This window comes from Cottoperca gobio, chromosome 5 (genome assembly GCF_900634415.1).
Source record: "Cottoperca gobio chromosome 5, fCotGob3.1, whole genome shotgun sequence".
Classification (NCBI taxonomy): domain Eukaryota; kingdom Metazoa; phylum Chordata; class Actinopteri; order Perciformes; family Bovichtidae; genus Cottoperca; species Cottoperca gobio.
In genome coordinates, this window is record NC_041359.1 from 10,877,830 (window position 1) to 10,903,426 (window position 25,597).

The 25,597-nt window shown below is 40.8% G+C and overlaps 1 protein-coding gene across 2 annotated transcripts in view; it reads right to left on the reverse strand.

Annotated features, from left to right (window-relative positions):
- Nucleotides 1-25,354, reverse strand: part of chchd6b (coiled-coil-helix-coiled-coil-helix domain containing 6b) — a 66,723-nt gene extending 41,369 nt beyond the window's left edge. Inside the window, exons 1-6 of one of the 2 annotated variants that reach the window (XM_029430963.1) lie at nucleotides 25,117-25,354; nucleotides 24,194-24,290; nucleotides 23,990-24,044; nucleotides 23,221-23,377; nucleotides 8,803-8,823; nucleotides 6,079-6,162 (exon numbers count right to left, since the gene is read on the reverse strand). In XM_029430963.1, coding sequence (XP_029286823.1) covers nucleotides 6,079-6,162; nucleotides 8,803-8,823; nucleotides 23,221-23,377; nucleotides 23,990-24,044; nucleotides 24,194-24,290; nucleotides 25,117-25,200 — 498 coding nt within the window. In that variant the 5' untranslated portion in view covers nucleotides 25,201-25,354. The remainder of the gene's footprint in view (nucleotides 1-6,078; nucleotides 6,163-8,802; nucleotides 8,824-23,220; nucleotides 23,378-23,989; nucleotides 24,045-24,193; nucleotides 24,291-25,116) is intronic. The other variant, XM_029430964.1, reaches the window with a different exon arrangement.
- Nucleotides 25,355-25,597: the final 243 nt, after the last annotated feature.

Here is a 25,597-nt window from a genome sequence, read left to right on the forward strand (position 1 = left end):
ATACATACATACCATACAGTACATACATACATACAGTACATACATACCATACAGTACATACATACATACCATACAGTACATACATACCATACAGTACATACATACCATACAGTACATACATACAGTACATACATACATACAGTACATACATACAGTACATACATACCATACAGTACATTACATACATACAGTACATACATACAGTACATACATACATACCATACAGTACATACATACATACATACATACATACAGTACATACATACCATACAGTACATACATACATACCATACAGTACATACATACCATACAGTACATACATACCATACAGTACATACCATACAGTACATACATACCATACCATACAGTACATACATACCATACAGTACATACCATACAGTACATACATACCATACAGTACATACATACCATACAGTACATACCATATAGTACATACATACCATACAGTACATACATACCATACAGTACATACATACATACAGTACATACCATACAGTACATACATACCATACAGTACATACATACCATACAGTACATACCATATAGTACATACATACCATACAGTACATACATACCATACAGTACATACATACCATACATCGTGAAACACATTCAAATTCGACAGTAACAAAATAAAACTCATCAAAACCGTCTTTAAGTCTTTCCACAGTTCCAACAATCGTCATCATGGAAAAGGGGTATAATAGAATGGGGTAATATGGGGAGAAGGAGTAGACAGGAAGCGTGAATGTAGTGTCTGGACTGGAAGAAAGAAAGAAAGGCAAACTAAGCAGCACGTGTTAATGATATGTTATAGTTATCCATTAGGCTATTACTAAATATTGTGAGCCCTCATATGTAAATATGAGAATTTTGTCACAATATTATAATATGGGAGATGGGAAGTGATAATAGTAAATTATCGCCCAGCCTCAACACGGTATGTGTGGAAACCCTTCACCTATTAATAATATGGGGAAAATGAGGCGACAGGAAGTGTGAATGTAGTGTTGGGATTGACAGGTACGGCTAATCCAGTCGAAATGTTGGGGGACCACAAGGCTGTGTGTTGTTTTTGTGTGTTTCAACATGCTTTTTTTGTGTCCATTGACAGAACAGACCCAGAGCAACAGCCCCAGCTCAGCTCTCATGACACCAGAGAAGTGGCAGCACTATCACCGGCACACACACTCTGAGCCTTTTCGTCATTTGCACCCATAGGGACAAAAGCCCAATATGGAGAGACAGAAAGGGGGGATGATAACCCTCATGGGGAGAAAGCAAGGTTTTGGGGGGAGTTGGAAAGTCTCATGGAGGGGATTAGTGTGCATGTTAGCTGCATTAGTGTGTGTGTGTGTGTGTGTGTGTGTGTGTGTGTGTGTACACTTGCATACATGCAGGTGTGTGACTAAATCTGTGTTTGTATGTGAATGCTTGTGTTCAAATGATCCTTGCGTGCACTCGTCTGAACACCCTCCAGCAGCTGTGGATTGAGATGGGCTGATGTCAGGATTTCGAGGGAGGGGTTGTTTCACGCTCCACGCTTGGACGAAGGCGGATTAATTTTTTCAGTTTTTATTTCGGAGGCAGCAGTCGACAAGGGGGGTTGGCGCGGGGGATTAAAAGAGGTGAATTTTAAACTGAGACTTGTTTACAGAGTCACAGGATATGTTGCCAGAGGGAGACAGATATACTCCACCTGTACACTGGGAAGAGATTAGGGAGGCATCCACAAATAAGCAGAGAGGAAAGGGTTGGTAAAGAGAAGGAGAAGTAGAGGATGTTTGGGGGGTGTCTTGGGATGTCTTTTAGTGTGGGAATCTGTACGTGTTTGGACGAGGGGAAACGCAAAGTTGTGCAGAGGATTGGCCACTCTATCACAATTACTTCTGAAGTGACAGCATGCATACAAACCTGTCACACACACACACACACACACACACACACACACACACAGTAGTCGATTCTAACAGCATCCACAGCCTTTAGACAAACACAATAGTCTGTTATCGTCATTCATCCCTTAGGCAAACTGGACACCGGAGTGTGTTTGTGTGTACTCATACAGGTAATCAACCACACACATACACACAGACACACAGACACACACATTAGCCTGTCAGAAGGGGCTGCTGCTAAGCCAGAGTAAGATGTTGATTCTGAGCAAGATCACACACCAATTACCGGTGGATACTCCATCTAATCTGGCTGCTCTTGCTTTGGCTTAAATCTCTGCCTCATATCATCAACACATCAGTGCAATTGCATGAACATGAGTGTCTGCTTGTGCATGTGAGCTTCTTGTACAAAAAACAATACAGTTGTTGTAAAAACTCCGACCTCTGAGATTATCTAAAGGAGAAGAGCACAAACCGATGTTCAGACGTAGACAATGGCATTAAACACCTTTAAATCTCTGCTTTGCATGATCAAGATCTAATACTATAGTGAGGAGAGGAAGTAAAGCTGTATTCAAATGCTTGGATCATAATGTATACACTCAATACACATAATACTGTGTTACATTGTATTTTGCATTTATGTATATGACCCGTGTCAGTCACCATTCAACTTTTAAGTGGCCATTTATTTCAGCCCAACTGGTATTTGCCACAGGTATGAGTGTGACAGGAAAGAAAAATAGGCCGTTTAAAGGAAAGGGGGCATGAAAGGAGGCCTGGATGAATGGAGTGCTAGATTGGAAAATGAAGGAAGAGAGGGAGAGAGAGAGAGACGCCGGCTCAGGGTGCTGGCTCAGGATAGACTGTTTAATGCACAGTCCATATAGCCTCTTTATCTCTTGCTCTCAGTCCCCCTCTTTCTCACTCCCTCATCCGCATGCAGGTCAGCTGCGAGCAAGTGAGGAATGGAAAAAAGCGATAGAAAAAGCGGCTGCGGCGGCGAGCGGAGAAAAGATAGAGAATCCTCCACTCTTCTGCCAATCAGTCTCTTCTGTCAAGCATTGCAGCGCAGTGTGCTGCTTGCCGCACGGTGTGCAGAGGCCCTTCCATTTAACTTGGCTATGTAAAAAGGTTTTCTCAGGGGCCTAAAGGAGGCGAGTGCCAGGGACTAGATAAGGTCCCCCGTCTGCCTGATGGGGCCATCCGGACGCTGGGAGAGACGGGAAGAGGGGTAAAGGGGGAGTCAAGTCCCAAAGATTGCCTACTGAACACTGGAGGGAGAGTTGCGGGTTTGAGAGGAGAGACACAGTATAGGCAGGGAGAGGGAAGGGTGCGAGAGTGTGTGTGTGTCTACCTGTACATTTTTACCCATCATTGCTTTTTTGTGTATGCTGCATTCAGTTAATGTCAGTGTATTGTTAATGTTCTACGTGAAGCAATTTACATGTATTAATTTGTACTGACAATGTGTGAACAAATTGTAATGTAACCTAAAAACTGAGAACTTCTCCAACAAGAGTCCGCGGACTGATTTCTATGTACAGGACTTTGGACAGTTTTGCTAAAAACATCCAAAAGATGTGATTGCAATTTAGAATCAAAAATTGTGACACAAACATAGACAGGGCTCTCGACTCATGGAGGGACCTTTGTTTGTTTTTTGGGGTCACAACAGACCCCATGCTTCCCGGTCAATCACGTTCATTCTTGTGTATGTCACGTCATTGGCTGTTGTGTAAGATAAGCCAGAATTTAAACTAAAAAACGTAAAACAATGAACTAACATTATCATCAGAATGTGAAGAGGTAACAGTGTTGTGTACGTGTTGTGTTGCAGAGATATCTACTGAAGTTAGCATGCTAACAGCTAGCTGCGCTCTGTTCAGTCTGTATTACCACTTGTTCCTCTAGAGGCGATAGTGAGTCACTGTAGCTGCAGTCTGCAAGCTGCCTGACTTGCTGGTAAATATTACAGCCATGTTCCGTGTGTTTTATAGTTTGTTTGTTTATTGGATTACATTCAAAGTGGCAGATATTAAAAAACGCCAGGAGGCTGTTTCTCTGAGTGTAAAGCTGTCGGCAGCCCCGGGAAACGGCGTAGCTTCAGTTAGCAGGTTGCTCTAGTTCAGTTACAGCACCAGGGAACTGCAAACTCCCTGTTGCTGCTGTTACACAGGTCCAGCAAGCCCGCTGTGACTTCCGGCACTGGGACTTGTTCTGGCTGAGCTCAAGTCTCTTTGGTCACTGACCGGGGCTCCGTCTGACTGGGGCTCCGTCTGACTGGGGCTCCGTCTGACGGAGGCGGCTGCCGGCTCTGGCAACCTCTCATCTCCCCGGCGGGCTGCTCTCCTGGCTGCGACGCAGACTTTCTGAATATCCCACATAGTAACTTTCATAAAAAATGTTGATATTGGCGACGTCTTTCTTCTACATCTTACGATCTTTGTTCAGAATGTTTCTGTTTGCCTGTCATCTGTGTTTTTCTGATAGTTTCCTTCCTTTCTTTACTTCAATTACACCGTGTAATTTTACTCGCTTGCCTCTTGTCCTTTCTTCTAGACCAGGGGTCTGCAACCTGCGGCTCAGGAGCCTCTTTAACCCCTATGCAGTGGCTCCCTTTAGCTTTGACAAAAACAAAAAAAATATAGAACTAAATATTTATTTTTCTGTATTTTGTAAGGGAACACCTCTTATCTTGGAGTTTGAGGTGATATATGCTATTTATTTTATATATATTTCGGCGACTAAAATATGCGTCACATTCTCCCGCGTCGATGGGCGTCTTTCCCTGCAGGTGGCACATCATGAGTTTCAGACCCCCGTCTAACTCGGTATGCTAACCATGGATAAAACCAAAAAAAGAAAAGTCTCGGAGGAAAATAGAGAGTTTAATTCTGCGTGGACAGATACATTTGTATTATGTTTACTCTTTTTAAGCTATTAGGCTACACCTATACGTTTTTTCAAAGCGGGCTACTTTTTTTATTCATTTAATTGTTATATTGTTTTGTGTATTTTTATATTATATTTATTTTATTTTTTATTTGATTCAACAAATATGGGGAGGACTCAAATATACCTGCATACTTCTGTGTTCAAAGTAGGCCTAACATGCCAGTGTATTTTGTCCTTCTCTTCAAAAGAGTTTGGTGTGTTCCTTTGTTTAAACAGGTGAAAATAGCAACACGATCGCAACAGTTTCCTTTATTGTCATTCTGCAATTTCATAAATGCAACACATATAATATAACTATATATCAAACTTATAAGCTGTGTTATCAAATGTGTTTTGCGACTCCAGACAAATCTTATTTGGTGGAAGAGGGGGCAAAATGGCTCTTTTGATAGTAAAGGTTGCCGACCCCTGTTCTAGACAGGGGTCTAGATGAGCTCATGTCCGTCCGTAAAAGCATAAAGCAGTTTTTTCCTGCACCAGCACCGACCTTGCTTCTCATAAAAGTATTTCAACCAATCTGTCCAAGTTTACTCTCTAAACAAGCAAAATGTATCAAACCACTGTGCATGTGGTTTTTGCAGGGTGCAAAATATCAACAACACATTAGTGCTCAGATGTAGTGAACATAGGCTGTAATTTCTTAAAAGCACCCAAAAAAGTGCCTTTATCATTTTTTTGAGAAGACCACAGGGTAGCTAGGTAAAAGGACACCGTGATGAGAAAGGCACAGTACATTTGATTAGACAACTGAAGCTCTCTGAGAGAGACAGCACGCTGTGAGATCTCTCTTGAGTGCTGGTCCATCAACAGCGAGTCGTGACTCATCTGCCTGCTGAAACTTTCAATTCATTTACATTTACTGTTTGACATTGCTATGTGGGCTTGACATTTCCAAGATAAGGAAGAGTGTCTTGTGTCTCAGCGAGATTTTCCTCCCCAAGGAAAGTGAGTAATATGTCACGGTAAGACTTGTTTTGATATTCGTAATGTGTGAAGACTTCTTTTCAGTGAAAGCCTACAGGATGTTTTTATCTAGTTAGTGTCCAACAACCAAAGTAAAATACATTTTTCTGTTCAAAATATCTCAGAATGCAATGCAATGGACACATTTGAGGAAACATGTTTCTAGAAAGAGCCTTTCCGATGTAGACTGGTTCTTTCTCTTTAATAACATATTCATGAGATAGAAAATGCTGCTTACCTTTTTCTCCAGTATTTCTAGTTGCTCTTTATAGAAGCTGGATATGCTGGCCAGTTGCTTCTCTTTCCTCCCCAGCTGTTTGGCCTGAGAAAGAGGAAGAGAGAGTAGAAGAAGAAGAAATTAGACAATAGCAACAGGAAGCAACAAAATAATAAAACATTGCTTTTTTTCTTCTTCTTAAATGTCAGAATATAAAGAACAGCTTTTGTAGAGGTTATTTATATTGACACATGACAATTAGCTACACTAATACGACCTGTATAGGCCTCGGTAAATACTCGATTCTGACTGACTGACTGGCAAATAAGGACAAAAAGGAAATCAATCCAGGTACTAATTCAAAGTTTTCATTTGACAAAGAGTATTTGTTTGCCTTTATTATAGAGAAAGGACATATAGACTGGAGAGGGGGAGAGAGAAAGGATGACATTAAATTGACAGTTACTAAGGTTAGAATTGGCCTAAAACATCACGTTCACTTCTTTGCTGTAAACATTGGACACCAGCCAGAGGTAAATGCTGAGGGGAGAAGAAATTAGGGAACCTGTTGTTTTTACTGCACAGACTCAGAAAACATGACTAGAATACTATTTTCTGATAAATTGATTAAATACACATATCACCTGTGATATAAAATATAATTCAAAGTAACAATCAACTCGACTTCATATTCCAGTACAAAGTAACCACTGTATCAGCAGAGGCACTACAACGTATGTAAATAACAGTACAGACATGTACTAAATGTTTACCAAACGTAAGCCTAAATGCAAGCTAGGCCACAGGGGTCATTAGTTACATCGCTTCTGTAGCAGCGAGCAAAGAAAAAATAAAACAGTTCATGCTAATGTAACAGAACTTACAAAACTACTCAGGCGGCAGGGCCTGACATGGCGAGGCTGGCGTTAGGATGAGGTGAAAGGCTTTAATATGCTCGCTGAGCCAAGCTTTGACAGGCAGCAAGATGGAAGTCTGTAGGAAGACCCATAGTTTGGGCCGTGGCGTAGCAGCATGCAAGCAGAAAGAGATGGGAAGCAGACGTCAGAAAGGTACACTGTGAAAACAAGTTGCCAGTTCAGCTTCTGAAATGTACATGCACTAATGGTTAGAAATAAGGGATTCATTTTTGAGTAAAGATTCACTAGAAGACGTAACAATGGAGACACCTTGTTTTCATAGCATTAGGCTTCACAGCGTGTCAATATCATTACACAATCGCACAAAATAAAATAAAAAGGGATTTCTTTATGATAAATATTCATCAGAAAACAGAGACCAAAAGAAGAGATAGTCAAAGCAGATGTTCATGATGCAAATTCTAAGACAATAGCGAGCATTGTCAAGACATCTGTGTAGGTGACGACAGCAACTACTGTGCTGTGATCCTTCAAGATGCCATTAGTGCAATAGTTCCACTCCCTGGGCATTACTAATCCATTTATTCATCTCATTTTAGATTATTCAATCGTAATATTACAAAGAAGGTTTTCTCTTGGAACATTAAAGCAATGATCAAACAGACAGTCACAGTCAGTGATGTATTTTGCACTAAGGTATGGTGCAGTGTCTTTATATGAAAACATCATCTCTAATCTCTTCTGAGAAAACCATATAAACCATATACTGCATCCAAATTGACTAACTGAATTGAATGCACTAAAAGCCTTGCAGCTTGGTTTAGAATCTCAAGGCATCTGTCAGAAGTTTGGTCATGCTGTGTGGAGAGTACGCAGCAGATCAAAGGAGGACATCAGCAGCTGTACAATCAGAATTACATATAAAGGCTAAAATGCATAAAAGGATAAGCAACATGCACACGGTGTACACAGGATGGTTGAATTGTCTCCAGCATTCACACGTTTGATCTGTAGGTTTACTTATGTGTGCCTGCATATTAAAATGATCATCAATCAGTAGCTAGCGCACTCACAAACACACATTGTTTCTAAACACAATTAGTGAAACAGTGTTAGAGCAGTATGAACATTACATATAATGTTCACACGAACACAAGGAAGCTGGCTGGGAGTGAGGCAGAAAAAGGCAGAAATAGGGCATGGATTTATGTAGCTTTGAAATAGACAGTGTTTATTACAAACATACACATACTGAGTTATGCCATGGTGTAATGGTGACAGATTGCTGTACCAGAGATGTGCATTGGTGAGTGTGATATAGATCAGATGGAGCAACACCATCTTCCCTGGATGATCTACTCATCTGCTGTGCTCTTTGCTGGTATGGTGAATACACACACACATACATACACACACACACACACACACTTAGACATATATACTTACACACAGATTGACGTTACATTCATTGTAAACCAATCTAATCTTATCCTAATTTAACAGGCACACGCATCCCCAAAGAGCACATTTGCAAATCCCTATACTATGCTCACTGCACTTTTTCTTTCCGCAGCGGCTGTTTGATGCTTAAGGGCTGTGTGTGTACGTGTGTTTGTGTGTAAAATCACCTCTGCTAGCAGCACAGATGATGTGTAATTTTCTAGCTGAATACCTCCCAAAGTGTTGTCGTGTGGAATAGTGGCAGCAGTACACTCACAGCATCGCTTTAATGCACAATGAAAACATGACATTTGAATAGAGAAGAGAGAGACAGTGAAAAGGAGAGAGAAAGGAAGAGGTAGAGAGAAGAAAAAACAAGTAAAAAACAAACAAAAAAGGAGGCACCAGCAATGGCAATGTTGCTTACCCACGCATCCAAATCTGCTGGCTAGGAGGGAGAGAAGGAGCAGGGGTTAGTGAGACGGTAGAGGGTATAAGGAAGTTGTAGAAGAGATGATAAAGACAGAAAGAGAAAAAGGATAAAAGAGGTATAGTAAGGGAAATAAAAAGGGAGGTGAAGTAAAGATGAATAAAGAAACGGGAATGGCAGATATTAAGACAATATGCAGCAGAGAGAAAGAGATAAGAGTAGAACAAATAAGAGATAAAGGGAACAGGGTTAGCACAGCCAGTCAAAGAGTAATCAACACCATTAGGTACAAGTTGCACATGTTAGGCTGAGGGCTACTTGTTAGTTATAAAACCTAATTGGCCAGATGTCTGGTGTAGCTTTAGCCGCCTACAGTCTCATAATGCATCCAACGTGTCCCAACATGCATCCTGTAACCAAATATCATACGAGTTTGCCAAGGTAATGAAACAAGACATGAAAATCTCCTCATTAATCGTTACATGATCCTCTCTGCATGTCAGCCTCCCAGCCACACCCCCTGCCCTGTTCACCCATCTGTCTCGTTTCTTTAAAATGCCAAGAGTTGAAAGAAGTTCCGTGATTGTTGAGAAAGCAGTATTTGTAAAACATATAATCTTTTTAACCCTAACTGACACATGTTGGATTATATCAGGAGAAGAAAAGAAAGAAGATTGTTATATAAATGCAGTCCATTTACATTTTACATTTTGTTGGCTGCTTAACTAAGCTTAGCTAAAAAGCTACAGATGAAAATAAATCCCTGATCCACTACCTCACAAATTTCAAGACACTTTGAGTTTGTATGCCAGAGAATGTGCCTTTGCATAAAGATTTACATCAAATGAAAGTAAAAGTATTGCTTTCATAAAAATTCAGAAACCCACCAACACAATAAAAACCAAATGCAAACATTTAAATCAGTAATAATAAAATGTAGTTAATTTTCAGCTTCACATTAATATTTAAAAGGCAATTATCTTATACAGATGTAGGTTTATTGCCTATTTCCTCTCAGAACTGAGAACTTACTATCAGCTGCTTACTATCTGTTTTTATGATAATTGATAGCCTGTGAATGTATGAGTCTTGAATGCAGCCATTAAATATGACTATATGTTACAACACTTCTATCACCAAATCAAACAATGTTCAGTTCAAGTATGTAACACAGACAAACAGGACACCGTGTCTGGCCTTGCCCACTCGCACCAAGTGCTCCCCAGTCCAGCATTAGAAACAGAACAGGAAGGGATAGATTAGAGCGGTGGGTGGCTCTAATGTTGCCAAGCCTCATAAAAACTCCATTCAGTTAAATGAGGTGAACTCACAAAGCTGGTTGCTGCACAGAATGCATGTGTGTGTGTGTGTGTCTGTGTGTGTTGGGTAATCTGTGTAACGGATACAACCAATGCCATCTGTTTAACCCCTCTGCTCTTTGGTGGCAGTCCCTAAATTGAGTGTGTGTGTGTGTGTGTGTGTGTGTGTGTGTGTGTGTGTGTGTGTGTGTGTGTGTGTGTGTGTGTGTGTGTGTGTGTGTGTGGACCCCCACAGAGTGCTCACAGGAGTGTGGAGGTCCCATTTCCATAGATTACAGACTTTTGAAGAGAAGTGAAGGGGCTTGTTGTGATACAGATGCAGACAAACACACACCCAAGCAGTTTAGTGCAGTACATGGGCCATAACGGACAATGGCATTTCAGGTACATCCCCTCATTGGGTGTTTTTGCGGCTCTGAGCTCCCTGGCGACCAACAGTCAGCAGCTTGAGTTTGCACATTAAGAGTCTGGATCAACTGAGCTAGAAAAAACACAACCAGGCAGGTATTCCTAATAGCTCAAGGCTCATATATTCCCCAAGATTTGTACCAAGATAAAGTACAAGTAGCATTAATGCATTATTAATCAAGTGAATTGTGATCCTTCAGTAAACATTAATAAGACCACAGATTAATTAGGTGCCTTAAAACATCACATATGCATATGCCATGGATAAATTAAACTGCAAGTAACTATAGCAACAACACTTATCTCATTCTACACTGTCAGTGAAACTTACATGGATCAAATGATGCTAACAATAACAATCACCACTCAACAGTCAAAAGTGACCCTCCATTCCCCTCACGTCATAGTCCAAGACATAAGGAAGAACCGGTGGTTTAATTATGAAGCAGTGCGTAGGGTTCACACTAAATGTTTGCATACCTACAAATGAGGAAATGCACGTACGGCAAAAACTGAATTCTGATTATTAAAACCTTGAGTATGCCAGTGCACAATTTCCTTTTCGAAATCCCAAATCAACACAAGCATCAGCCTCATATCCCGCCCTCTACACGCACGCCCACATTCAACCATTAATGCTTAATGCAAAGCACGTCATGAATGTTCATGCATAGAAATGAGCCTGCTGATCAAAGGTTCTTCTTTACAGCAATCAGACTGATTGCTTCAAAATGTCCCAAAATAAATCGCAACAATCAGTGGTATGCCCTATTCTGGGATATAATGTGTAGTTTCATACGTGAACACAATTTACTTATGTATTTAAGTTTTGTCGCAGTGAACTTGGCCTGCATTATAATGAGGACTGATAATGAGGATATGGAGTGTAATAGTTGTGCGAGAGCTGTCACTTGATTTATGTCCAGAATTTGCAAACTTAAACAATCCATATGTGCAGAAGGTGAAGATCTGTGTGCAGCTTCCTGTGCGCTGCAGACACAGTCTAATACTTGCATTGGATAGCTGTTTTGTGTACTGTAGCGATTTTACACACAAAAAAATTAAATTAAATTAAATGTGTGAGAGTCATCATTTAATTTCTACATTCTGGCTTCAATTCAACACCTCACCATCTGTCTGGCCAATTTCCCCTGTCTCCATAATGTGCATACGTATGGGTCAGTGTTTGTACAGGTTCTCATTCTCGCCTCAAGTTTGTTTTTATGGTTTTGCATGAAGTGGAGTACACCTCTTTCAGGCTCAGTTTTGTGCGTATGCAGAAACACTTTTTTTCTGACGTAGTCGAAGAAAGTAGTTCTTATCAAGCATATCAGTTTCAGCACACAATCATAGAGCGTGTCTTGTGCTCATCAGTATCATTTTATTGACAAGAAATGGTAACTAACATTAAGCTACATGTTATGCATATCTACAAAACTATTTTAAAGGTGAAAAGGGCAAATCATTTACAGGCATAGTGAAATTATTGATGCCCTTTCTGAAACCCACTGATTTATTGGATCTCAGCACATTACATTATCTATGCTTAGCTGAATCATGTTTGCTGTGGTTGTACCATGAGGGTCACCAGATGCACCAGCTTGAAAATGCTTCATGCTTGATTCAGAGTTGAAACCTCAATGGTCTGCCAACAGAGCATGAGAGAAATGTGACTAGATGAGACCTTTTGGTCTGTAACACCACCTCACATGGTGAGAAACGCTTCCTTGAAAATCAATTATGTAAATACTGAATTATGCAAATGATACATTTGAATAAATCTATGTGTTTGGGGAGAAAGGATTTTGGTGTGGTTTTCTACTGAGAGAGAGAGAGAGAGAGAGAGAGAGAGAGAGAGAGAGAGAGAGAGAGAGAGAGAGAGAGACAGAGACAGAGACAGAGACAGAGACAGAGAGACAGAGACAGAGAGAGAGAGAGAGAGAGCTAAAATGAGGATTAGGCTGGAGAATGTCACTGGCACACACAGTTTGTACAGTCAAACTCCTAATTTGGCTTTTTAATTAGGGAAAGAGAGAGAGAGGGAAAAACAGAAATACAGACAGAGAGGAGAAATGTAAAAGCTAATTCACCAACAGCTTTCTTTCAGTCATATCTCTATGGGAGTACAGTTGGCACATTCATCATGTGTGCCAGTAATAAATGCCATTGGTACAGCTGAGTGCTCTCACCCTAGCTATTGTTTGGTCGATGCTGATAATGCTTACTTAAAACTCCAGCATGTTTGTGTGGATCGGCCCTCGAGGCCCTGTTCAGATCTAGCATTAGAATGTGTCTGCAGATGCATCTCGAGTGACCACTTGTGATCGAATCACACTTCAACGCTTTATATGTAAATAAACACATACATCATTTCCATTTGCATCTAGAAAATACATAATGAAAAAATCATTTTTGTTATTGTTGTGCGTGTATACATTTCAGAAGTTACTCACATAAACGATACATTACAGAAACGTGCGTTACGAATGCCGATGGGCGTACTTTTCTCTGCCCGACAGCGATACTGTCAAAATACAAATTTAAAAAATATTGAAACAACCAAAATAACTCAGAGTTACAGCATAAAGACTGACTGCTTACTTCCGCCTACACAGAGGCTGTCAGTTGATTAGGCCAGGGGTTCCCAAAGTGGGGGTCGCGACCTGAGGCGCAGAGGGGGGGGGTCGCGAGATGATTTTCAGAATCCTCTCGCTGTGACCCCTGAGGTGATGATGACAGATTAACGACAGTATCATTTGCAGGTGACAGGTCACTTTACAGCGCCACAGTAGACATCACAGACGTCACACACACACACACACATCAGTGTGAAGATTTCCTCCGAACAGCCCAAATCAATATACTAGTCTTTAAGCCTATTAGGACATTATTTTTCAATATGAAACGTTTTAATACCGACCAAAGACAGAGAGGCCAGCGGAGAAGGCAGCAGAGAAGAGCGGAGAACCGCCGTCAGAAAGGCCATCGACAATGCCTATAAATAAAGGATTAAAAGCAAGAGTCTTACAAGTGGCGCCCCACGTAAACTTTACGCACTGTAATATCCACAGAGAAGCTCTTAAAAGTGTTCTTGAGACTGCGATAAAAATGATCAACTACATAAAATAACGTCCACTCAACACCAGGCTGTTCCCCACTCTCTGCAACAAACTGGGATCGGAGCTTCAGGGCCTGCTGTACCACACAGAAGTCAGGTGGCTTTCCCGAGGAAGGGTTCTCAGCCGCCTGTATGAACTGCGGGACGAGGTGCGCTTATTTATGTTGGAGCACGGGTCCCAGCTCGCGGACCACCTGACTGACCCTGGTTAACAAGGCTAGTATATTTGTCTTGCATATTTGACAGACTGAACGGACTTAACATGTCATTGCAAGGTGAAAACACAAGCATCATGTCGCTGAATGATAACATCCGCGCATTCAAGAGGAAAGTGCCCACCCATCTCAGTAGATGAGATTAACGCTGACACATAGTAATTCCCAAAATGTAAATTTGCGCAGCAACAATGTTCACATGTTTACTCAGTGCTACAGTTTATGGCTATTACTTTGACTGAGATATTCTTCTGCTAACATGGAAATTAAAGTATTGTGTCAAAATTAAGTTTGAACAATGTTCACTCATAAATTACATGGAGTTTATCTGACTGACGTATTCTGCTTTTGTCTTATAGTAAATTGTTATATGTAAAATCATATCATGGTGGTCAGGCTGTTCTGTTCTTTTGTGTTGTCGTTATGCTCGTGTTTGGATACGCCTATTAGTGCGTGCGTCCTGCGTGCATGTTTTCTTATGTTTCAGTCACCACCGGGGATAGTGGGGGTCACCAGTCTCTGCCATTCTCTGCCAGTCTCTGAACATTTTGGGAACCCCTGGATTAGGCGGTCCTTCAATATGGCCCAGGACACATTACTGTGTACACACTGCTGAAAGAATGTGGCCAAATGCGGCCCAGACCACCTCCGATTGTGGTCTGAGCAATTGGATCTCGATGCATCCTCAATGTGTCTTGGCTGCATTCACACCTGTAGAGCTGTCCACTTCTGATCAGATCACAAAAGACGCATGTTAATGTTAACAGGGTTAAAGGCACACTGAATGATCCAAAGCATATTCAATAAACAATCTCTAGCAGGTTTGGTATCACTTTAAAAAAGTTGACATGCTTTATTAATGTACAGAATACGTTTTTCACTTTTAATTGAATAATTACACTGATGAGGTTAATACAGGATCACAATTTCCTTAATGCCTGAGCCACACATAAATCAACAAAGCTGTTCCTTATACCTTGTGCATTCAATTCATATCCACCAAATGTGTATCCACTATATTTTAATGATTTACCATTTTTGTTTATTATTCTAATCTCTTTCATTAACATAAACAGCTACTAAACCAAAGTGTGAATAGAGACTGAGAAAATGATATTTCACTGGTTTCACTTTAATGTACAAGAAGCAGGTGTGCGTCTGTGTGAACATATACACTGCAACCATCCACGTGTCATATGCCACTGTCATATTTTTATTTTTACCAGCAGCGACGCCGGTATAGCAGTCCAAATACACCTGTGGGTGATATGCACACCTGCATGCCCCCACAAAACACACATGAGCATGCACACAGTATAGTAGGAATATGAGAGGCATGAATTGGTTAGTCTCGCATTTTGCTCATTAAATGTTGTGTTCTCGTCACATATTGTGGGGGGTTCAATTAATGAACACTTCATGATCAGCCTGCTTTCACACCACAGACTGTCACAGACATAAAGACAATCAGAGACTGAAAACAATGACAGAGATAGAAAGAGGATGGAGAAAAAGAGATGCCACTTGAATGAGAGGTTTGTTGGGGGAGAGAATGTAGGACGGAGGATATGAGAGAATATAAGAAAAAACAAGGGGTATGTAGTGATAGAGGGAGATGGAGAGAGAGAGAGAGAGAGAGAGAGATAGAGAGAGTAGAGAGAGAGAGAGAGAGAGAGACAGAGACAGAGAGAGGACGACAGAGAGAGAGAGACAGAGAGATAGAGACAGGACAGAGAGAGAGAGAGAGAGAGAGACAGAGACATAGACAGAGAGAGAGAGAGAGAGATGAGAGAGACAGAGAGAGAGGAGAGGACAGAGAGAGAGACAGAGAGACAGAGACAGAGAGAGAGAGAGAGAGAGAGGAGAGAGAGACAGAGAGCTCTGATTAGGTCTAGCTTTTTCAACCCACCAACAGGAACAAGTCAAGAACATTTTCTCATCTTGACCACCTGCACTTGGAATTGGACTTTCATTTATTGACTGGATAAATCGTCCAATTGAATTCAATTTCCCAACAAAACAATATCCAGAAAGAATCCAGGGATAATTTGTGGGCGCATTGCTTCGGTAAATGATTACTTTCAATTGAAAATACGCAAAAGATACAAGATTTACAGCGTCCATCAGCACATTGCTTAGGATGAGGCCACACAATATTACATAAAACCAGCAGAAACCCAAAGTCTTATATTAATTAACATGTTTTAACCCTCTGCTCTGGTGAAATGTTTACTTTGTAAACATGCTCTCCTTACAAATACTGCCTGTCACTTGGTAACATGAGATATGATTCAACATGGGAAAAAATCTAATGTTTGCAACTTTTAATCCTAAAATTAACTACTGCAAAAATCTAATTCAGTGATACTTACAATCAGTAACATAAGACTGTCGACTGCCTTTATTTAGACCTAGACTACTAAACTGCTTAGAGAACAATTCATCTTATAAATTCAAAAACCTTCGACCCATACTTTGATTGTTCCAACATAAATCCTTTTACCCTTATAAGAGAACAAGCATGTGGGGAAAATTACTTTTCCTCTGGATAATAAGTCCAAGTCCAGCTGTCTCATTACATCACAACCGCTCTCTGATGGGAGGTGTTCCACTCCTACACATTTGTCCTTTGAACCAACAGGATTTGTGCTAGGTCCCCCCCCCCCCCCTCACTGCTCTGCACCGATCAAAATCTCCTCAGCCGGTGAGCGCTCTGCTCGTCAGCAATTACCAGTCGCTCGAGACGACGGAGGAGTACTGTACGTGTGTGCGTGTGTGTGAGTGAGTGCAGGCGTGCACAAAGGGCTTAGCTGCTTTAACATGCAGAAAAGATGTCAAGTCTGTGATTACACTTGCTGATAACAAGTGGTTTAGCCGTGTGTGAATGTGTGTGTCTGAATTGCTGTTGTATTTTACATTGTCAGTTTCTATGAGAAAGAAATTGTGTGTGGGCACATATGTGCACCTTCACAGCATGTCACACTTGCAGACTCAAAAGCTATGGTTATGGTAAAGACTAACTCTCTCACTAACTCTCTCACTCCACTGCCATATCTCAACTTGTTTTTCAATTCATTCTTTTTTCTTTTTCAATGGTCCATCTCTCTCTCTCTCTTTCTATCTCCTTTGGATTCTTACACCCGTCCTCTTCTCCCTCTCCCACCCTCTGTCTTTGGCTAACAAGCAGCGTTAGCTATCTAGCCGGCTGGCTGTCGGACTCAGACATCTGAATCTATTACTATACCACGCTCCAAGTCTTTTCTCTCCGCCTTTCAGCTCCTCTAGCTCGTCCCTGTCCCTGTTATTCTTTCTCTGAGCTCTCTGGCCTAATGCTTCCATGTGCTGGCTGCCCGAGCCGCTGACTGTTACCGTATATATTGGTGAAAATGACTCTTCAGTCCTGTTTAATAGGTGGTTCAGCGGGAAAAAAAGACGACGCTGGTGGGAAAAGCAAAAACAAATATGTTCAATGTGTGCGCACATGTAAGATGCCAGGCTGACTGAAATCCGCATGAAAGCAGATGCTTCCATAAAAATGTTGATTTTTATTTGAGTGGAGTTTTTTTTCAACAGAAATCCTGAGTGTGTGGTTATTCTTACAATAAACTACTGGATGATGTACAGAAGTTAAATGGATGCACATGTTAATGTGTTAGTGTGCTATTAGTATTGCTTCATAATCTGTGATGTGCCATCTTCTGCAACAGTTTCATGGTACACGTTGTCATTTGCCATCCAGAGATTATTTGGGGATTTTTAGAATACAGCTAAACTATCATGTCCATCTGGTGCCAGAAAGCAAACAGTCAAAGCAGCTGAAGAGATTTGAATTGACAGACTGATGTAACCACAGGCGAGTTCAGTGAGGAGGGTTAGCAACATTTTATTTGCCTTTAAATCATAGATTTTATGTGAGAAGAAGTAAACATGCCAGAGACTAAATCATATCTATGAGTGCCTACAATATATGTAATAATGGAGATAAAAGGAAACACTCAATTAAAAAAACATAATGTTTAAAGAAATCAATAAAAGTAAGGCTACGAGCTGAAACAACAGGACAGATATATTGCAGAGAATTGTATTTGGTGATTATATACAAATGTATTTAAGACTGAGACAGCAGGGGGGCCTGCTGGTTGGCAAGAACATCGTGTAACTGAAAGGCTGCATATTCAGTGCAAAATCCAACATTTCCATCCTTGTCAAGTGTCATTTCTTTACGTTTCTATGCAGCAGCAGGGCAATACTGTTAACATGTGTGGCAACATCCGCTGTGGTCTGAGTGTTTGTCATCTCAGGTCTGACGTTAATGAATGTTGGGCTTTTCACGCTGGTTTTCATCATCTTTCGTTTGGACAGTGTCAAATGCTTCGCTTTGAGTCATCAGTCACACGCATGCAAGCACGCACACAAACACACTAAGGACAGAGAGCAAAGGGTTGAAAAGAGAAAGATAAAAAGATGAGAGACAGAGGAGAAATAAATGGTGGAAGCCCAAGAGCACATGTTGCTGTGCAGAGCAGCATCCATCCTGCAATTTAATCCCCTGGCAAACACAGACATGCTTCAATAATGCCATCTAGTGACTATTTACGGTGTTACATCGTGTTTCCTTACAGCACAGTCACAAACCTCCCTCATCAAAGCACAAAACATACCAACCAATAACTCAAAATATGCAGCCCCAGGTAATATGTGGTGAAATGTGACGTGGTGAAAGGAAGCGGGCCAGGATGGGTCGAAGGAATTAAATCACCTCAAATAAATGAAATTATACCATACCACTTCAGATTCCTACTAAATAAGCACAGCGGGCAGTGACATTTACCAATCTACATGTTATGAAAAAACTACTTGATTTGCTGTTCAACTGCCTACACAACAATCTGGCTCGGTTCTTAAAGGAAAGAGGAGGTGTGAGAAAACACGGACACCAGAAAAAGAAAATCACCTCTTATATCACGTTTCAGCTCAAACTGCATCACCGACAAAATCCTTATATTGAGATATCATTATTTACAGTTAAATACAGGATGTCCATTTATTTCTACAAAAATGCATTGCTCCAATACAAACACATTTTGTTTTGCCTCATTTGCACTGTGTGAAATATTGATCTGAAATGCAGTGTTCAAAAATATGTTACTTTAATATTAAGTTTGTGGGAGTCAAGGAAAGTATATCCTGGGTTTGAATAGACTGGAGAAGAAGAAAAAAGAGCGAGGCGGTATGACACATGAAGAGTAACCTATTATCCACATTGAAATTAATCTGAAAATTGCCTCCAGGGTTAATAAACCTCTGGATTGAGTAGAATAGAGGTGAGCGGAGGTGACTTCAACTGATTCAGAGACATTTAAAAAGCTTAATATGAATGTAACATGAAAGCATGCATATTTACTAGAGTACAAAACTAACTTCTAATAAGAATTGTTGGGTGCGACAACTGTCAGCTGTGTGAATGACTGCTTGCCTCTGCTTGAATGTGCAACTGTCACTTTGGTTATTTGCCCTGCTTTACTGTTTTTTTAATATCTAATATATGTATCAGTGTTTAAAATATACACTTGTTCTTTCTAATTTTGTCATTTCAATTTCCCCACATGGGACTTTCTACTAAACGGGTCTGAATTAAAACTGTGCCCTCTAATGTTGTTGTCCATCACTAGTTTTTCATTGGAGACAGCAGATGAAAGCTAGCTTTAATATACAGCACTAAAAGCAAATCAACTGACAGTTTATAAACCCCCAAACAGGAAGTAAAGTCAATTCTTCTCACCCACCTAGGAAGCTCCTGAAATTCAATAGCTTAAAGCAGATGCTTGTTTTTATCTGTGTGTGCGTGAATGTGTGTGAGATGCTCAGCACCGAATGCCTGAGCATACTAATAGCATTTTGTTTGCGGCACGAATGACACCTCTGAGGCGGAGAGAATAGTCGGGGGAAGAAACAAACACATGAGGTGCTAATGAAAGAAAGGAGAGGTGAAGAGAAGAGGTGTTGATGTAACTTGTCATCTCTTACGGGTCTTCACTCAAGGTGCAACTGTTAAGGCCTAAATGTAGTTTCAGAACAACGTAGAAACGCGTCGGGGAAAAAAAGCCAAGTTGTGTATATACTCGTTAACAGATCTTTTGTAGATGGGGGGGGGGGGGGGGGGCGGAAGCTGGATGTTATAGCGTCAAACTAGAAATGTGGAGCGGAAGTAGCAGTTTCACACAAAACAATTAACAAATGGATTAACAAAATGTACAGAAATGTATGTAATGTTGAGGAACACGCATATTGCCACTGCTGTGCAGTTGTGAAGGTGTGTTTAGGGTGTTCAGAACTTGATCCTGATTTCAGTTTTTTGAGAGCAAACCGCTTCACCATCAAGTGAGCCGTTTGTGGTCCAATATTAACCCGCAACAGACAGTGCCGCAAGTAAAAATAAGAGGAATGTAGAGAAAATATTTTGAGACGCACTTTGAGCACTTCCCAGAAAAAGGAAATAACCGGTCCACATTGTCCAACTGCGGAACATCAAAGCAGGAGCTTTTCACTGCTTTAAGACTGTAAGACTACCTCTCTGTGAGTGCAATGGCACATATTGGCACTTCAATGAGCTACAGGTAGCATATTTTTTTCAAATACCTTATTTGAAAAAAACATTATCAGATGCTACACAAGGAAATTAAATTCAGTACTAAGCAAAAATGCAAATATCACAGTACAAAGGGAAGCTAAAATATATAATATTGCAGATGCTACTGACTGAACTGTGGATGAACCTTGCAAGCAGATATCCCCTACTACACACACACAAGCATCCCTATGATGTAAATAGACAGAGAGCCTGTTTAATGCACAGGTATGCACGAATGCAGACGCAGATATATATACACACAAAACTTTCCCAGCGGTGGCAGTGGGCGCTGAGACAGGAGTAAATGGCTAATGTGAGTGTTTGTGACAGGTAGCCTGAGGCAGTTTGGGGAGCAGCTCAGCTTTCTGACAGGTGTTGCCTCCACACCTCCCTCACCCCCTCCTCAACCCAACACTAACACACAGCCTGCATGCTGGGGAGCAAGGAGTACACGTGGAGAAATAGCTCGGGGGTGCTCGCTATATATGTGTTTATGTATTGTGATCGCGTCACAGCAGCATGTGTGGGAATGTCTGTGTGTGTGTGTCTGTCTCCTCCTCTGGGAAATAAAGCAGCCCCCAAACTACTAAAGTGGAGCGTTTTACCGTGGAATGGAGAAGAGACTTTTTCTTTAAGGCATCCAGCTGTGCTGTTGCCGGTTGATGCAAGGTCAATGGAAAATGCAAAGAGGAGAGGGAAGACCACCTGCTAAGAAGAGAGATTTGATAGCGGCGGAGGGCTTGAATCAGATTCCCAGGTACTTTCAATCTACTCAAAAGCTGAAGCAATGCAACAACAATATAGTTTAGTTTTTTTAACCTTGGGAGTGAAATATGCTAGGTTTCAGGTCTTAAAAGTAGAAAACCAAAGCTTTGGAGGTAAGAGTGTTCAGTTTCACATTGCGATAATACTTCATTAAATGTTTGGAGCCAATATCAGTGTAAGCTCAGCCAGCGGCTTCATTCACTATTCATTACAGCTGGCTGGCACACCGAAAAGACACTGCAGGACAAATCAATTGTAGAGGAGAGAAAGACGGGGCTGTAGGAAATCCAGTGTTTAATATTAACAAGGCACACACACACACACACACACACACACACACACACACACACACACACACACACACACACACACACACACACACACACACACACACACACACACACACACACACAAATCTATATGGCAATCACCTCTCTTTTGCTCTCGCACACTGCTCTGTTGGTTGACTCATTATCAATGTGTATGTGTCAACAAGCACATTTCAAACAGTGACAAAGCAGAGCTGTCACAGAAAGCACATGGATACTAAAATCAATGCAATCCCTTTCTCTGAATGCAAACACAGAAATCCATAATAACTTTCTTGTCTACACAGCGTTTTTGAAACCAGGCTACTTCTAGAAGGCAGGGGTTAATCAGATTACAGAAGTGATCTTGAACCCTGGGACTGTGATGGGAATATGTGTTAACACCATTAGTAGAAGACATCATTGTTCATATTCTTGTTGCCATCCTATATTGTATACTGTTATTATTAATATAGCCTGTTGAAAAAGATGATCATACTTCAACATGGCTACAAAGACCATCAGGGATTTCCCTGCTGTGTTAAAGTACATGCTGTACATCTGTGCCATCACATTTCTGTTGCTCCAACACCACATAAACAATCTATTCAGTGCAGAGATTCTGTCATCAGGGGTAGTCGTAAACAACGTTCCTGCAACAGCTGTGAAAACTGAGCTGATCTTAAGAAACTGAATTAAAATAGCTTAATTTTTCCCATTTTTATTTGGACAATTACTATTATACATTAAACTGAGTGTGGACAAAAGGAAACAGACTGAGGAAATACTATGCTATATTAGTGATGACAAATGTAGACAGTGTTACTAACAATTAAACAGTGAGCAGAGACTCATATTTATAATACCCTAATCACACATCGGATACAGTTCTCTAAAGTTAAACTTGTGAGAATAATCCAAAACCTAAAAGTGACAGGTGCAAGGCCAGAGTTGACATTCATGGTCTAAACAGCAGAGGGTGCTGTTGATGGTCTGGAGTAAAAGAAATCTACTACTCCTGCTCAATAATACAAACATGTATAAGGTCAAATGTATAATCAAGTCATATTTTGATTTTAGAACTTTGCTACTTAGCCTAACAGATACAAGTTGGTAATTATATACTTATATATTGGAAAATCTGAAAATGAAAAGTGATTGAAATATGTGCCTGTATTTAAAATATTAAGATGTTCGCCTATTTTCAGGCAATTATTCTGAGATAAGTTGATAAGAAAGCGGTGAAATTATGGATCAGACAAGTTGTTTTGAAACTTATGAATAGTAACATTTTTCTTTTCAATATCTAGTCTGCGCAATATACCACAAATGTTATTAAAGTGTATATATAGTTCTTACTGTCAAAACAATGCAGAGCTTTTGTCTCTTGCAGTTTATGAGGACTCACTTACAAAATGAGGAAAATGACAAAAGTCAATAAAAGATAAATAAAATAAAAGTTGTTTTGAATAAATGTGTAAGGAACTTCTTGTATAAGGTACAATGTTACATAGTCACATCTAATGTAACTGGTCTGCTGTTTTGAGGAAGTGTAAATTAATTAATAGTTTTGGGGGATATTCATCCGTGCAATCAAGTACAACGCATCAGGTCCACTAGGGGAAAGCACAGCACTCCTGGTATCACTCACCAGTATCTTGGCCTTTTCTTGCTCTTCATGGGCCTTTCCTTTCTCGATGAGGAGGGCAGGGGTTAGTTCATCCAGGCCTGTGGTTGCTCTCGTCTCTCTCTCCCTCTGGGCCAGTCTGGCCAACTGCTCCTGCACCAGGGCCTGTTGACGCTCAAAGCTAAAGTAGGGGAAGATAAGAACTGTTTTAACCTTTGCAAGTCTTTGTTCAACCAGTGGCATCTTGGCCTAAAGCCTATTTTTTGTAACTCTCTAACTTTCTGTTAACTAAATGCAACTACATAAATAAGAACTGATTAAATTACAAAGGTTTAGCACAAAATAAGGATCAAAATATAATAATATACTGTATATCATGTCTAACCAATGATACAGTGAGTAAGAATAGTTGGACTTGCTAACATGTACATCTAAAGAGCTAAAGAGTACATTTAATAGAGGCTCAGGATTGTATAAGAGCATTCCAGCAGCATAGCAGCATGCCTGCTATACACACACACAGAGTAAATCAGCACGGGTAGTGTTGACAGGTCACTCGCCATAAGCATTGCACATTAGCTTCAAGCGTCTGCTATTTTATACATCTGTCACCTCCAATAGCTATTAGCTGCCTGTGTCAACACATGGACTGAAATATATAAAAAAATTCCTTGTTAGCTGATACTAAAGTACGTTCATATTAAGTTACATGCAGAGTTACAGGAGGTCTTTCACCAAATATTGCTGGATAACAACAAACAGGGACAGTGACCTTGACATTATGAGCACCTACTTTTTGCGTATTTCTTCCTGGACTTCTGTAGTGGAGGGTCCTGTTGGTTTTGGACCTAAAAAATCAAATGGGACGACTATCAATATGAAGGATTAAGATCTGATGCTGTTCTCACCAGTCGCTGTATGGGGACATGTTTGCTGACACAGTGGACCTCCCAATGGGAGCTCCGTGAGAAAGGCAAGGTCTTTGACTCTGACTTACTTGGTGGTGGTTTGTGACTATCTGGCGTAGAGGGCGGTGGCTTTGTGCCGTCAGACCCATGAGCATCCCTCATCCGCTGGAGAACTTCCTCTGAAAGCTGAACAGGAATGTGAAAATAAACAAATGTGCACACACACACACAGACACAAATATACAAGATAAAATGAACAAACATATATGTATCAAGCCCCTTGGTGCACTGGATAGTTGTACTTCTTGGAAAGCAGCAGAATAAAGGCTAAAGAGTCCATCGCCAGCCCGGCCTGCTGAAATGCCCTTAAGCAAGTCACTTACTTGCCTACAACTCCAGATGTGCTGTTGAACAGCTGCGCCTGACCTCTCTGACCCTCCTGAATAGTAAGACAAGAGTAGCTTTCTGCCTACATGGATCAACACAATGTTAATTGACTCTCCTTCTGTACAATTTGAAGGTTCACAGGTGAAACACAACTTCACATTATGTGTTTATGAAACTGTGCATGTTTGTCGTCACTAAAGGTTACTGCTGACTACGTCACAGTAAAATAAGAGACGTAACGTTAGCTAACCCCCGTGACTGTTTTGCTAATATTTAGGGTAAAGTAACGTATTTGCCAGCATGTTGAAGTTGCACTGTGTTATGTCTGCTTCAATGGCATTTTAGGCTTCATGTCGTAATTCCTCAAGCTGTCATAAGTGTAACATTAGCTTAATAACTAGGTCAGCAAAGTAACGGAGACAGGGCGTAACGGAGACAGAGGGTATGCCCAGGTTCATTTGAGGACATGTGACCCGACAGCCTTCCAGTGCACGGCCACCTTACACCGACACCGCAACGAAAGTCCACTAGCTAACAGTCATTAGCTTTAGTCGTCATGCCTTATGACATAACTCAAAATGTGTCTCTGCATTGTAACAATAAGACAAAACGTTACATTATCTACCTTCACTCCTTCAATTACTGTGACCTTCTCGTTCTCGTCCAGTCCGAATGACACTTTCCTAGACGTGCTGCTGTTACCTCCCATGTTCACCGGCTGTCCGTTGCGACCTGGTTATTAAATAAATAAAAACCCTTCTCTAGTATTAGGGCAGAGAGACATATATTAGAGAGCGGCTGGAGTCGCCACCACAGCGACCAGTGGTTAAAACAGTCCAATAAAGGTCAAACTGGCGCTACAGTATCCTCTGAGCTCATTGGTTGGATAAAATAATTCGAACTCCTCGTGGTCACGTATCTGATGTGAAGGGTAGATGGGAATTGGAGTTTAATTGTAGTCTGACAAATGTTACGCTTTTTAAGACAAACACAACATAATGAAACATAGAATAAAGGACAAACAGTGGCGTCATCAACACAGGAGGGAATATATGAAGAAAAGGGATTAAATATATATATATTTTAAACCTTTGCCAATGTAGTTA